The 16,436-nt window shown below is 33.3% G+C and overlaps 1 protein-coding gene and 1 pseudogene across 1 annotated transcript; one reads left to right on the top strand and one right to left on the bottom strand.

Moving 5' to 3' along the window:
- Positions 1-3,320: 3,320 nt before the first annotated feature.
- LOC145579001 (ethylene-responsive transcription factor ERF061 pseudogene) lies at positions 3,321-4,898 on the top strand (annotated as a pseudogene).
- Positions 4,899-7,357: 2,459 nt separating this feature from the next.
- LOC145578992 (uncharacterized) lies at positions 7,358-13,742 on the bottom strand. Its single transcript, XM_081636287.1, has 16 exons — positions 13,614-13,742; positions 13,483-13,533; positions 13,198-13,373; positions 12,499-12,576; positions 12,303-12,414; positions 11,794-11,878; positions 11,643-11,694; positions 11,482-11,543; positions 11,294-11,409; positions 11,043-11,164; positions 10,496-10,564; positions 10,327-10,384; positions 10,012-10,085; positions 9,754-9,802; positions 9,397-9,476; positions 7,358-7,625 (listed from the first exon to the last, which is right to left on the bottom strand). Exons 1-16 carry the CDS (start codon positions 13,735-13,737, stop codon positions 7,563-7,565), a joined length of 1,371 nt encoding a protein of 456 aa, XP_081492413.1. The 5' UTR covers positions 13,738-13,742; the 3' UTR covers positions 7,358-7,562.
- Positions 13,743-16,436: the final 2,694 nt, after the last annotated feature.

Below are 16,436 nucleotides of genomic sequence, written 5' to 3'. Positions count from 1 at the left end.
TTCAATTCAGTTCAGTTCAGCTGAGTTCAGTCAATGAGAACAGACCCTGTCGCCTAAGTCAAAGGGCACAATATACATGAACAAAATAAAGTAAACAATGCACCAATAATTAAATCATATCGAATTAACTAACAAATAGTCGATCATCTTTACATGATTACATCAATCATGAATTGAAGGTGTACGTTAACCTTAAGAATCAATCAAACAACATTTTATGTAAATCATCAATTTATTACACTTTATAGAATTTTATGTTGCGTATATCAAAATTTATAATGCAAGTTGCATTGGCTACTCTACTACTCAACAATTGATGCAACTAACTACCAATACAAGAAAAATGAGATTGACCAAGTCTTTCAATGTTGCAAGAACGAGGTGGTATTAATTTCCATAACACTAGACAACATTGGTCCATATAGGTTACAGAATCATTCAATTAATTAAAACAAATATATATAAAATCAAATACAGTAAATAAATACATTTTTTTTAGGCTAAATAAATAAATACATATAAAAACCAAATAAATATTACCCCTACTAGTTACAGACTTACAGTAACAGTAGCATTTACCAGAGCTGAACTAGGTAAACTGAGCTTTTGAATGATACAAGTATTTTAGAATTAAACTTTGAAAAATTGATATAAATATAAGAGTAATAATAGGGAAAAAAAAGGCCATAATATCATAAATGTTATCCTGATAAAAGGGACCAAAGGAAGCAATAAAGGATAGTACCTTAAAGCAAATGACGCGTGGATACAGTAGTAATGGCCAATACTGTAATAAATCTTTTATCAAATAAATTAAACCAGAAAATATTCACAATAATAATACTGTAATAATAATAATAATAATAATAATAATAGGAAGTGAGGAAGAAGCAGCTCACTTTCGGTTCAAAGTTCTGAAAAAAAGAAAACCAAAGTCAAAATGACACTTTATATCCAATCTTAAACCGACGGAATGGACACGGTCAACCCAACCACAACTCTCGATTCACGAGAGCCATTGCCAGCAATTGGCCTGCTTTTTTCAACTAGGTTACTCTCCCTCGCAAAGGAGTAGGGTCAGAAGTCAAAGGGAGGATTTTTTTCAATATCATGTGTAATTTTATTTTTTTATTACATGTAATTTCTCTGTTACATAATAATTACGAAGTATAACAATTTGACTTTATTTTAGGGGCTGTTCACTTCAGCTTAATTTCGATTCAATTCAATTCAGCTCCAATCAGTTCAGTTCAATTCAACTCATAATTTCTTTCTCTCATAAAATATTCATTTAAGTTCAGTCCAGCTCCAATCAATTCAGTTCAACACATTTCAATAAATGAGAATAGACCCTTAGTTCCAATAAATTAAACTTCGGGATCAATTCTCATCACACCCGCCTTGATGACTCTCTAAAGTCTAAACACCAAAAAATAAATTTACTACTAGTAACATATATACCACCTCCGTTTTATTGTTTACTTGCATTGTTGGGGGTTACCAATAATGTTTTTGACCCATTATTATGTTTAGTTATACTTAAAAAACTTGTGGAAAATTAAAATTTAAAGTATATATTAAGGACAAATCTGATACCACAACCAATATTTTTCTTGTAATATAAACCATTAAAGACGGTTTAAAAGGTTGTGTCAATAATTAACATTATGATTGAAAAAAAAATAAAACAAGAAAGTATATCAAACTATATATAATATGTTGTTGGATTAATCCCAATGTATATACATTTTTACAAATATTAATGTATGTTATATACGAACTACATAATTGTATAAATATATATGGTCAAATTTGTATATTCCGTATTAAGAAGTGTATAGTTTTACTAGAATTGGGTCTAATGTGGCTTCCATTGCAACAGAAGGAGTATTGGATTTTTACTCGATTGAAGTCTTCTGATCTCAAGATAATTAGTGTAAGGTTGTCGATCTCATGTTAATTAACTTGCTTACATACGTTGTATTAAATATTACTTTTATAAAATTAAAGAAATATTTTTCATGAAAAGTTGTCTTATATCAATTATTAATCCCTAACAAGCCCATAATAATGTTTGAGGGAAATTGTCCACGTATACACATTCCATGCCGTAGGACTGTAGGAGATATTGACATTATGTTGAGCTGCATGAACAACAATTGAGTTCCCACTTAATTACATGAAAATTGCTAGGAGAGTTAGAGAGGGAAGCATTAATGGCAATAATAGTCTGAAAATTATGGAGTTTGCTAAGATACAAATTAATTATTACATACAAAAAAAAAAAAAAAAACAATCCGTATGTTTTAAGTATAGGTGGTCACTAGTTGGCCCAACTCAACCCTAATTCATCCGTCGACGGGGTTCACTAGGTCTAAACTAATTTTACCTAAGTACAACTCGATCTAGAGTGATTCATCTAATGAATAGATTGTAGGCCAAACAAAATCCTTGTTCCGACTAATCTATTTCTACAAGATACATACATAGCTCACGGTATTATTAAGGAATGCCAAAGGGTGATTTTCCACATATTACTGTTAATACAAAGTTATAATTGTATTACTCATATAAAGTGCCAAAATCAATCTTTTATTTTTTTCAGGATCAAAATCAATCTTCAAGTATAAACTCACTTCCCTTTTAAATATAAAAATTTACGCTTAATCAAGAAAATGAACATCATGGGGTACATAAATATGCATATGCTCTATGTACACTAATCTCTTAGCCATGTTTCGCAAAAACATAATCCACTATATAACTCTATATGTATATGTAAAAGGTAAATGTGTCGAATTCAAATAAAATTTATGACCTAAAAAGAATTTCTAAGCTTCTAGATAAGTATCAATATAATTACTTGGCCAACTCTACTCCCCAACCAAAGTACAAAGAAACTTGCATAAAAAGTCGTTAAAAGCTCTACCATGACACTTACATCAGCCTCCAAAGCAATGAAGAAGCTCCATGTAACAACACATTTTCTGCCATGTATCATATCTAGCATAAAGTTTGATAATGAGATAACTAAGAACCAAAAAAGATGGCATAAACTTTATACACATCAAACAAATTTGAAAACTAAGGAAGAAAATTCAGCAATTTCCACTTACAAAATGTGAATAGATAAAATTGATTTGATTGAAAAAAAGGTGAAAACTTTTTATCACTTGTAAAAGGGCAAAATTGTCTTGTTGTGCAGAAACTATGCAAAAGTCGTAAACAAGTTGTGAACAGAGCTTTTGAAAGTCTACTCAATTACCCTTGTCTATAAATACACTTACAAACTTCCTGACACTTATCAAAACTAAACCAACTTATCTTTTTTTCACAGAATTTTTAGATTTTCTCTTTTCTCTGTCTATAATCCCAAAAAATAAAAAATCTTCTGTGATCTCTAAAAAATTTATAAAAATTTTCATCTTATAATTCTAGTGTTCCTCATTTTTTGGTGGGATCACTGGGTTTTCAATTTTCCTCTGTTTTTCTGAGAAAAAAAGGGACTGATTTTTTAAAGTTTCCTGATTTCCAGAACTTTTTAACCCAAATTTCATACAGAAAAATCCTCTGTTTTAATTTTCTTGGTACAAAAAATCATCAAGAAATGGAAGAAAACAACTACCAATCATCATCAACATCATTTACAACACCAACTAACATTAGAGATTCAGTATCAGCACTTATTCTAACAGCAGGTGCTAACAACACCAATACTTTGGATTCAATCTTTTCATACTTCCCAAATTCAAACCCAAATCCTACAAATAACAACAACAATTCCATGATTGAGCCATTAGGTTCCTCTGTTTACCTCAAACAAAGGGATCTACTGCAACAATTCTGGCTAGATAACCGGTCGAATAAGACCGGGATTCATGCTTCATCTTCCCTCAACAATCAGCTGTTTCAAAGTAATAGTTCTAGTTTCAGTTCACATATGAACAATCCAGGGAAAAAGAAGCTTTACAGAGGTGTAAGGCAGAGACATTGGGGTAAATGGGTTGCTGAAATCAGACTACCTCAGAACAGAATGAGGGTTTGGTTAGGTACATATGAAACAGCAGAAACTGCTGCTTATGCTTATGATCGTGCAGCCTATAAACTCCGAGGCGAGTATGCTCGCCTCAATTTTCCTAATCTTAAAGATGGGACGAAGCTCGGGTTTGGTGATGCTGCTAGGATGAATGCAGTCAAGTCTGCAGTGGATACCAAAATCCAAACCATTTGTCAGAAACTGAAGAAGGAAAGAGCTAACAGGATTGCAAAAAAGAAGCAGAAAGAAGCCAGCATTAGTGACAGTGGCAGTGGCGGCGGTAGTGGTGGCAGAGATGAGAATAGTATTGTTTCTCATAGTGGTGATAGTAACACATTCAATGAGAATGATAGTTTGGTTGTCAAGGATACTTATTCTTCATCGTCGTCATCATTCTGTTCAACTGTGGTTAATGACAGTGGGATGGTGTCACCAGCCATTTCTGAAGAGGGGTGGTGGAGTAACGGAAACGGAGCGTCGCCGTGTTCCGATTCCATGACTAGCTATCCTATGATGACTGATGATTTTGGGTTTAATGACTGTTCTTTAGAAAAAATGCCATCTTTTGATCCAGAGTTGATTTGGGAAGTTCTTGCTATTTAAAACAGAGCTTATCTTATATAAAAGTAGTTTATTTACTGTGTAATATAAAAATTAAGTAGTTTTGTTCGATATATATGATATATTGGCTAGTGTGTTTAGAAGTGAGCATGTTAGTCTTTTAGGTAAGACCCCAAGAGCATGTTACATGTTTGGTGTCCCTATATATGTTTGACAAGTTATGGATGTATGGATGGCAAAGGAAGTACTTGTCATATATTCTTGTTTTAAAAATAAAAATCTTTATGACTAAATATTGTGTTCTAAAATCTAGCAAAATGAACATCTCTATCCAATTAAATACGAAGTAGATGAGTACGAGTAGACGAGAAGAAAGTAATTGTTATTACTCAGTCATTTCATAACAGTTAGCTAGATAGCCTTGCTAGTTTCGTTCGGTTGAAGGATTTAGGAAAATTTTGAGATAGTGATATTCAGCAACTAGATTGACAAGATATCAGATCTATCATAACTAATCTGATACTTGTACGTGTTGAGTATGGCAAAGTCTCCTGAGTCATGTCACAATAATTTAGATTCAAGTTAACAGGACTCTTACTGAGGAGTGAATTTTTACTGGTGTCAGAAGTTAAAAGTAAAAACTCTTAGTTCGTATCAAATCGGTGTGAGACGATCTCACCCAAAACAGATTTACTGCGTATTTTCATGTGCTAATTACGGTATTAATTGATGTCCTAATGGTCCCATAAAAACGTTAATTTTCTTCATCACCTCCACTTGATACGGCTAGGATGTGGATAGGTCCAGGATCTCAGACAAGGATATGGTAAATGTTGCACTTTAAAGAGCAACCAAACCCATGACGCAACTTCAAGTATGATAGTCAATCATAATAAATCTAGCGTGATCACCAAATCTACGTTCTTTATTACAGTATATGCTAGTAATAAATTGAGGTTGAAAACAATTCAGCTCGAGTTCGAGTTCAAACAGGCTTGATCTACAATTTACCCTAACCCAAACCAGAGGTTTGAGCTTAATTAAGATCCAGCACTAATCGGTTGAATGTGTTCACAATGGACCACAGGTTTTGAGTTATACAGCTAACAACGGTAGCTGATAAGCTTTCTATCTGGCTTATTTATAATCTTCACAAATAAAGGGCATTTGTTAGTGAACTGATCTAGTTGAGCTTGAACCAAGTCTGAGGGAAAGCTCAGGTCCAGCCTTAAAGGAGAGGTTTTGAGTTCGAGACGAGTTTCACACGTGATTTTCAAATTAAGCTGAGCTCAACTTGCATAATTATCACTCACAAGTACAAACCAGTTTAAATGGGTGTGACAACTAACAGCTAATGACGAGCAGCTCAGACGCTCTAAATTTAAGGCAACAGAACCCAAATCACGATTATCTACAAAGCAGAGAGCGAAGATACCAATAATCACCTGAAAATCCACATAGGGAACACTTGGATGCATCAATAAACCAGGAAACGATATCAGGAAAGATTGCAGATAGCCTGTCCTGTAGACAATATTCGCGTACTCTAAAAACTGACTGGTAACAAATCCAAGCAACAAGCATATATAGTGACAACATTGGGGCATCAAATCACGGGTAAAGCTAAGGAAAAGTACCTGGAAGTAAGCCTTGTTGACAAGGCCGATAATCTGATCCTCTTATTAGCCAAGTGAGAAGAGAAGGGCACAATGGCACACCACTCGGGCGTCATTAAGGAGGCATAGAGTGCCACAATTTCACATGGTGGTCCTGACCTTAACATTCACTGTAGGTTGTGAATAACAGCTTATAATTTGGCATGACCATACTACATAAAATGACAGCACATACCCAAAAAACTGTTTCGAGCAGTATCATATCTCTCTAGTTGGTACCACAAAACTTTGTGCAGATCTAACTTGAGAAAGATGGAAAACAAAGAAATGGAACAAGTTTAATCAAAGGACAACCCAACATTATCGAAAAGAGCAGTAATACCTCGGAAAATAATTAGAATTAATCCTCGTCAAAATATATCGGTTGAAAAACAATTAATTAACCTAATGACTAAGGCTAATTAACTTTCTTACATCTCAAGTAAGACTAGAGGAATTGTTGCCAACCAGATAGTAATGTTGCTATTGTTAAGTAGGTTAAATTTCACCATCGGTTTTAGAGACGAGCAAAATGAGGGAGCCCCCATTCATCTTGATGATAAACAAAATTTGCTTATCGAATGACATTTTTGCAAATATATCAACAATGACATTTTTGTAAATAAATATTGACTTATTTACAAAAATGTCATGCTGATTGGGATTTTTTGTTGATTTATTTACAAAAATGTCATTAGATAAACAAAATTTGTTTATCATCAAGATAAACTTGTATTTTATCGAGCAAAATCATCCAAACATGCGACCCTATTTAGTCAAGAAAAACCCAAAATACCCTTATATATGTCAGAAATAGCCATTAATGTCCCAATTGTAACCAATATTGGTTTAGGATTACAACTCTTCTTAAGCTCAAAACAGAGAGTACAAACACCAGAAGCATGTTTTTCAATGACGCCTGACCATTATATCAGATGCCTCAACATAACGAAAAAAATCAATTAATAAGAGAGGCCAAAACCACCATTGACAGTTTGGTTTAGGTTGAGGGTTATCTTGTATGCAAGAAACAAAGATAAAGACAATCGCATACAAGTCAAGAAGCAAATAAGAATGTACTATGAGGTTGAAATTTTCACAACTTATATTGCAATTAAATTTATAGATAGTACAGAAAGCATCCATATCAAATGTTGTAACCTGGAATGCAGGGCATTTCTATAGTGCAATACTCGTATAAGTTATCTCCTACTGACTAAATAACAAATTATACATAAACCAAGACACTTACATAGCCACAGAAGAGAACAGATAAATATTCTACAATCCGGATAACCCAATAGAAACCTCTACCAAGTCAGTGCGTCCTTGCTCTGCTTAAGTTTTTTGTTATAAGTATCTTCCAATTCTTCCTGCAATATTGAGGCAAAAGTCAGTTCCCGATAGTAAGTGCAGTAGACTTTTTTTCATGGCTTCTATCGGTCCAACAATTAGCTTACTTGAGGTAAAGAGCACAGAGGCTTTTCTCACTAAATATTTGATACTGACATGTAGTGACATGTATCTAAACTTAATTTAAAAGTAATGCCTAATTCCTTACTTTGCAGACTTGGTCACCATCACATTCACATAACATATTTGGTGGTTAATTTGATATTGATACAAAAATAAAGGAAAATTATTATATTCAAAGCTATGATTTTGCAACATGTAAATAAAAGCTTAAACCTTCAGACCCTATAATGTTTTACAGCAAACAACCAGTTTTACATTTGATTCACAGATAAGACTCTAGAAGTAAATAGTCCAATCAAGCAATCACCCAAATAGAAGCACACAAGGGCATCCACGGAAATGAAATATATCATTTTGATTCACTTTGGATAAAACTTACTTCCATTGACAATCCCCATTATCATCAACAAAGAATAGTTGCTAGTATATATATCTGCCCATTGATATTTAGTCTCTCCCAGAAAAAGCTTTACTGATTTTTTCTCCACAAATTCACTTTATTTTCAAAAGATGACAGCCGATTAAAATCTGGCTTTATGGAAGACAAAGTTGTAAAACTGGCAACCCTCGTAACTTATAAGATTATCTCTAGCCATTGCCGGGAATTGGTGGTGCATGATAAACGCCTTTTTCAGATGATTCATCTCTATTATAACAGAATACAATGTTAAACAATTATCTTAGCCTCCCACCTTTTAATTTCTGTGCAATTTCTGTGGAGCCATGTCCAGGAAAGCACAAGTGATACTCTCGCATTTTAATTCTTGGTCCGAACAAATTCATTAGCAAAATATGTTTCTGTGCCTGTTTCAAGAATTAGAAATCTTTCTACTGCCAAAACTCGGTGGTGCTTGATGAGCACCTTTTCCAGATATTTTATCTCCATTTCAAACAAAATACTTTGTTTAACAAATCTCTTGCCAAATCCCATAGGACCAGTTCAGTGTGATGATCTCCATTCAAATTCTCCAAAGTCTAGTAAAACAAGTAACAAACACTCTGTACCTATTTCAGGAGATGTAAATTATCACACTCTTGGTAATTCTAAAGGAAGATTTAACACTACCCTCACTACCTTAGTACCTTGATATTATGAGATCTTCATACCCCACACTTAGCTGCAAAACAAAATTTCACATAATAAAACAAGTACCAACCTAACTTTATCGGACATCCTAATACTTACCTGAAAAATATTACAGCAATACGGCCCAAAATATAAACCAGAAAATTGATAATAAATGAGAGCTAATTGTTCTTCCCATAATTTTAGTTGTGGACAACAACTAAGGTCATTGCAGTTTCATAGTGAACTATACATAAAACAATCACCAACTAGCTCAGATCCTCACTTCAGAGATCCTTACCATAACAAGTTGAGGTCAAAATGACTTTTAGATTAATTTATAGGCAAAAACGGAAATACGGAATATGCCTCGTGCAAAATTATGCTCAAAAGAGACACCGTATAAAATGAAGATTAACAGCCAAAAAAATCAGCAGATTTGTCAACCACTGCATCCAAACAATACTTCAATCCTAACCTTTCAACCTATTATACTTCATAAAAGAGTAATAGTAAAGTTGCAAATCATATACATAGCTTTGACATAACTATGATAATTGGCTTCAACAAAATTGGGATAGCTTTTTGAGATGAAAACTTACTTTGCATGATTTCAACAGAGGCTGCAAGAATGATGACCTGAAAAACGCAATTGACTTGCCAAGCGAAGTTCTCTCCAAGTCTGCCACACAATTAAAACAAGCACCATTTCCTTCAGAAACAACTAGATAGCCTTTTGAAATGAGTTTACTTAATTAAACAGGAAAGAATATTCAATGACTAGATTTGAAAATAATAATATACAAAGTAAATTCACACTACTTTCACATGCAGCAAAACAAAGTTTACATATCTGTAGATATATACTCTGATGGTAGATAATTAGATTTGCATAAACTGCATTAGGTATGTCTCTTCATTTCCTTGTCTATTGAACTAAGAAATAGAGACATACATACCAGTTTCACCATCCCCACCATGACCTCCTCTGTTAAGTTCTTCCAAAAGCTGCAGTTTTTCAGATCCAAATACAGATATGTGAGGTGTAAACTCCAAAGAAGATTGCAAACAACAGTTGGTGAACATTTGCAACATGATATATAGATTGACCATGACATTCTAGATTGGCATAAAAAAATCTAAGATACTGAGATACTAGCAGTAAATAATATAGCCATCTACAAAGATAAATCCAGTGGTAGGGATAACAAGCTTACCTGGGAAAGGGTTGGTACACTGGTAGGATCAAAGTCCTCACACTGGTTGGGATCAATAGGAACACATACACGACCTAAACATCAACATGTAATAGTTAAAGGAATGAGATTTTATACAGGCTCATAATGCATATATATTCTGGAAACAGATTCTAGTCTAGGAAGAAATCTAACAATTTGATAAATCAAAAAAACAGATTCTAAGAACCTGTCAAATTCAAGCAGAGGGTTCACACTATTGGAACATAACTCAAAAATATCAAGAACTTGGCAACACTGCAACATATCCTTAAACAAGCGAGAACAGCTGCTAACCTGTTTTTGGATGTACACAGAATGGCGCCTTCAATAAATGATTCATGTGTTTTGAGACCTGAGATATTGAAACATATTTTTCTTAGCTTGTCACAGTTGTTGGGAGTATGTAGCACTTGCTCTAAGTTGAGGTAATGACATGTTATGCAGAGAACAGGAATCAGCGTACCTCACTATCAAGCCTGGGGTATGTATAAGAAAATACAATCTCCTCAACACATCTGCGTAATCCCTGCCCCTGTAACATTAGAAGCAATTAATTGACTTTGACTGGTTATTCGGGTTGATCATTTAAATCCTATCCACATCATCACCTCTCTTCAAAAATATGAAAATAAAAAATCCAATCAAGGTTGAGCTAGTTCTAATTATCTGTGTTTGTGAACAATATTCACTAGACAGAGAGCGGAGGAGAAGATTAAAATATAAAAGAGTCACTTCAGCATAAAGAAGTGAAAACAGCATAAAACAGTTTTACTTTGAGATCATTTACAGAAAACAAAGAGCGACGGACTTAATAACATTGAATATGGATATCCTGGCTCCTATTCAGACCCGTAATCTCAAACCAGCCAGGTCACGTGCCATCCAACCCCATATATGAAAGTATAAAAACGATTTACCCCAACTTCCTTCACCTATTACTGGTCCTCATTCCTCCAATTGAGTACAAATTCATAAATTGCAAGTGTGTTAATAGCTTAAAGATGCAATACCTTCTGCTTCCCAGCTTGAAGGACGTGCTTTAATTGCCCCCAACGAGCAACATTGATGTCTTCTCTACTACTGGATGATCGCCTATTATCCTGCCATTTTCCCCGGAAATCAGAAGTAATGGCTGCAAATACCCCAAGTCACCAATTCCCATCAAACACAGTTTAATGACAGAAAACCAAAAGGCTACAGCAAAACAGCATCCCTTCTATCAATGATAAGTATGTTATTGACCATAATGTTGACTACATACATTCATCAGGAATCATCTCTAGAATCTTCTCATATCTCTCTTCAGCAGAAAGTAGCTGCTGACTACAAAGATAGGTCTCCTCAAAGAATTTCTTCAAAACTTCAGTGTATGATCTCCTGCAAGATAGATATGATTAAGTAAAAGATCAAACTAGAGGGATCAGAATAAGCATGTAGATCCACACTTACACGAGAAATGGATGAAGAGAAGAACCCCCAAGGTAGACCTTTTTCTGACTGTTCTCATTGCCCTGCAAAGACAATGAAGAGAAAGAAACGTTTTTTCAGACACTTTTTGACACCATTCAGCAGAACTATAAGGTCTCATGATCTATCCAGCAATGAATCACCTTGTACACATGAAAATACTCGGCAATAGCAGCTCGTTGTTCGTTGGTTAGCCTGCAGAAAGAAAAAATATTTCAAGGAAATTTGTATGTATAAGATATTTATACGCATAACTTATTGCTTAAATGCTAAGAGTTTTTCATATATCTTTACCTTCTTGCTTTTGCATCACAAACCCAACAATGTACACCACGCCGACCACTAAATACCCAGAGGATATGTATGAAACCAAAATCATCTGTATATGAAAACAGCGACAGAATTTCACAATCAAATTTTGTTCTTATATACACATAGATATCTCCAAAGAAGAGCGTTCCTCTTGATTAAGCAGTGTTGCTAGCGTTTAGACAGGCGAATTTTTCAAGCATGGTTGGCATTTTAATTTAACCCAAACCTCGTAATTATAGCAGACCACAAAAAAGGGTTTGTATAATTATAGCATGAACAATGGAAACTGTCAGATGCAGCACATACATCTCAGCATATAGTGTGGGATAACATGTTCTGAGAAGCCTTGTGTTGATTTTTCAAGATTGTCAGACATGTCAGTTACTACGAGACATGTCAAACATCTCAGCAAGCTAGTAACCATCAAACTCTTATTAAAAGGATCTTGCAACTGTCATAATACAAGGTTTATAAATAATCTGGTTGATTACCTCTGAGAGCAGTGTCAATAATTTTAATAGCAGCTGTCATCAGGGGCCAACAGTCTCGACAGACATCAGCTCCAGAGCAACAATATCTGATATCATCATAATCTGTCATATCCTGCAGAAAGTAAAACAACGTTAATCCCACACATCAGCTAATCAACTTAATAAGGCAGTAGTATATTAGTATTCAGGAGCTTACAATATCAAATATAAGCTCTCTTTCCACAGGTTTGAAGACATTGTCCCCAGTTTGTGCATAGGCATGTCTCTTTGATGGCTGGAACAAAGTGCAATAAATTATTAGACAGCAAAGCTCTAAAAATTAGTTCTTTGCAATCAAATTGCAAAGATCATGCTTCCTAAAGAGAGCCAGTCACAAGTTTATATAAAACATTATAACAAATAGTCTACTTATCCAGAAATACTACTCCGTAGTAGATAAATTTCTAATCCACGGAAAGCTACTGAAACTTCAGGCTTGGCATGTAACAGATTTCATGTATTAACCAGAAACATGGGGAAGGAAGACATAAGAAAGAGCATTAGAGTAACATTCACTTCCGATGAGCATCAACACATTGAATCCAGCCAATTTCATTCCTAAGATTCATGTCATTTCTAATCAACCACACTCAAAGACAAGGGTAGCTTCATTCCAACATGGATTTAGAGCAGCATATATGGTGTATTAAACAACTCAAACCCATGACAAAGGAGGGGTTACTATAATAGAAGAGTTATTTAGAAAATGAGGGGACGTTTACATCAACAAAACCATTTCATCCTAAGATGGGATCAATCAACAACTGCTACCAACATCACGAATAAACCCTCAAAAGTGGAGGACATATATACAATCTAAATATACAGAAAAATGAAAGGGGCAAAGGGCGCTTACATCAACACTATAAACAGGACCAATGTCAATTTTAAAGGGACATTTATCCTTGACAGCACTTTCAAGTTCCGAAGCACTTTTAAAAGATTGAAACCGCAAATATATATCATTATCCAGCGTAAATGAAAATTCCCTTCTGCTGAAATAAGACATATCACATCCTGGGTGCTTTCCATCTGCCGTATAAATCATCGCCCGAAAAAAAAAAATCAATAAATACTACTAACAATACTTAACAATTCAATATCATACTTTACAAAATTAAAATTCATGATTAATTATTACCATTTCCATATGCCATCCATTTGAACATGTCAGAATAAGGAAACAGCTTTGCTGAAATCACAACAAGTATATCAATTATACAACCAAAATTAATAGAAATTAACTAGAATAGGAAAAAATTAAAGACTTACAGTAATAAACTTTAAGGTAATTAGCATTAAAGCATTCGGAAATCGAATTAGGGTTAGGGTTTTGATATTCTGGACCGTCAATTAACATGTTATCTCTTCCATTCTCAACCTCTTCTCGCGTCATCTTCGATTTCTATCTAGAATTCATCAAATCGTCAGATAATTTGCTCACTATCATTAAATTTGTTGAAATCTACAGATATAATTGCAAAAGTTCAGCGCAATTTCGATGAGAGAGAAAAATTGAGTGTTACCTGAATATCGAATTTGTAGATTCGACGACAATGACAACAACGACGACGAAGACGACGACGACGACGACGGTGACGGAAATCAGCAAAGAGGAACAAAGACTGAATCGACTTTCTTGTGAGCTGAGGAGAGAGAAAGAGAGAGAGAGAGTGTTTGAGGGTTTCAAAATGGCGGGATGAAAATAGCGCTAGAAATGTGATATTAGACTTTTGGCGGGAAGAGTTATTGTCTCTCTCTCTTTTTTTTTTTCTTTTTTTTTTTTTTTAATTTTGTACATTTTAATTTTACAAACAAGTTAATTTAATCACAAATAAATAGTGCATACCAGGTTATGTCCCGTGCCACGCACGATAACTTTTTTTATAGGAAAATTTTCAAATTGCCACCCAAAAAGGGGTCCTAATTTGAAATTACCACTCAATAAAAATTTTATTTTAAATTACCACCCATTAAAAATAAAATTCTTTCAGATTACCACCTTTTCATGTTTTCCGGTTGAAAATCCGACTGTGGGTCCCACCCTTTTAACTTCCCTCCTTTTTTTTTTCTTTTCTTCGACCTAATGTTCTAACTATTGCATTAAACTCCATACTCTTCATCACTCCTCAATTCCTTCTGTTAATCTAACCAAAAATCATCAATTTTTTCCCTCTTTCTTCCTTTAATTCTCTGTCAACTTCTCAACTACCCATATAGGATTTAATCAAAACCCTAAGTCTACTTTTTTCTGGAAATTGAATGCTTGGTTGTACTTATTCTCCTCCATTTCTGCAAGACATAATCCAAAAACAAACAAAAAGAACTAGCTTACAACTTCATGCATCAATGAATCATTCAAATCATTCAATCGCAAAACACAGCACATAAGATACAATTATTCAGCATAATAAACAATTGAAGAACAAATTTGGACCACATCAACTTCAATTAGCAGAATTCTAACTAAATCGCACAATTAATTGCAAACAAATACCCTAATTGCAAAAAGCCCCAAATTTTATTGCCTCATGAACCCTAATTACTAAATTAGGGAAAAAAAACCCTAATTTACGAAGTACTGGAATCATACCTTAGCTGCAAAATCAGAGTATGAAATTCAGTTTATATCTTCTTCTTACAGTACATGTTGAAATTTGAGGGATTTAGAATGAAATTTGGGGCAAAATTTTTTAAATTGAAGTTTGACAATTTATAAACAACAGAAATCGGGGAGAGAGAGTCAAAGTAGCCGTTTATAGCCGTTATGTGGGGCCCTCAAACAGATTTTCCACCAGAACAAAAAAAGGTGGTAATCTGAAAGAATTTTGTTTTTAATGGGTGGTAATTTAAAATAAAATTTTTATTGGGTGGTAATTTCAAAACAGCACCCCTTTTTGGGTGGTAATTTACAAATTTTCCTTTATTATATTATCAACTCAGCAATTTTACTCTATTTTAGTTAATGTAAAAAACATTGTCTACTAATATTGTGAAATTAAATAAACTACTAAAATATTTATTGAAATAATCTCATAAGATCCAATTAGCTTTTGTGCATTTGATCATATAATTATATTTATATATTTCAGTGGGATGCCATTATTTTCTTTTCAATTAAATAAATTTTTAAAGCTATAGATCTATATCGTGAAATAATTCAATTCCATTTGTACTCACTACTAAAATCACGCTATTATTTTATCTCAAATCAAGCCATTTACAATATTGATCTATATTTTTTGAATAATGTATTATTTTTTTATTCAATCTTTTTCTTGTTATGAACTCTAATTGAATATAGGTTTTTTTTTTTTTTTTTTTTTGAAAAACAAATATTGGTATGTTTTAATTATGTTTTGGCAATATCTTATACAAATATTAAAAAAAAAATTATTAGTAATCAATCGATATATCATGTAGTTACTGATATGTTTATTACTCGTGTGTAGTTATTGTTTATTAAGATAATTAGCTTGGCAAAATAATTTATATTAATCTTTTATTATTATTATTATGGGTTGTATTATAATCAACGATATTTTTCCTAGTGTTGTGATTGATTTTTTATTCTTTCTAAAAGTAAAGATTTAGACAATAATTAATTTTTGACAATTAAGGCAATTGACCTGTTAGTCAATTTTTTTTTTACCTCATTAAAACTTTACTTAATTAGCGTTTTTCAAAAAAAAAAAAATTAAAGACACACCAAGAGACGACACGTGTCATTGTTGGTGTGTCTTTTAGTATATAGTTATTGATTGATTGATTATTTGATTGTATTATAATCTACGATATTTTTCCTAGTGTTGTGATTGATTTTTTATTCTTTCTAAAAGTAAAGATTTAGACAATAATTAATTTTTGACAATTAAGGCAATTGACCTATTAGTCATTTTTTTTACCTCATTAAAACTTTACTTAATTAGCGTTTTTAAAAAAAAAAAATTAAAGACACACTAGGAAACGACACGTGTCATTGTTGGTGTGTCTTTTAGTATATAAGTTATTGATGATTGATTGATAGACGTATATCACTTATATGTTTAGCATGCATATAGGAGGGCATCATGGGATTTTAATTTTCTCTTTCAT

The sequence above is a fragment of the Chenopodium album genome, chromosome 2 (assembly GCF_948465745.1).
Source record: "Chenopodium album chromosome 2, dcCheAlbu1.1, whole genome shotgun sequence".
NCBI lineage: Eukaryota > Viridiplantae > Streptophyta > Magnoliopsida > Caryophyllales > Amaranthaceae > Chenopodium > Chenopodium album.
This window is presented reverse-complemented; position numbering and strand designations above follow the sequence as displayed.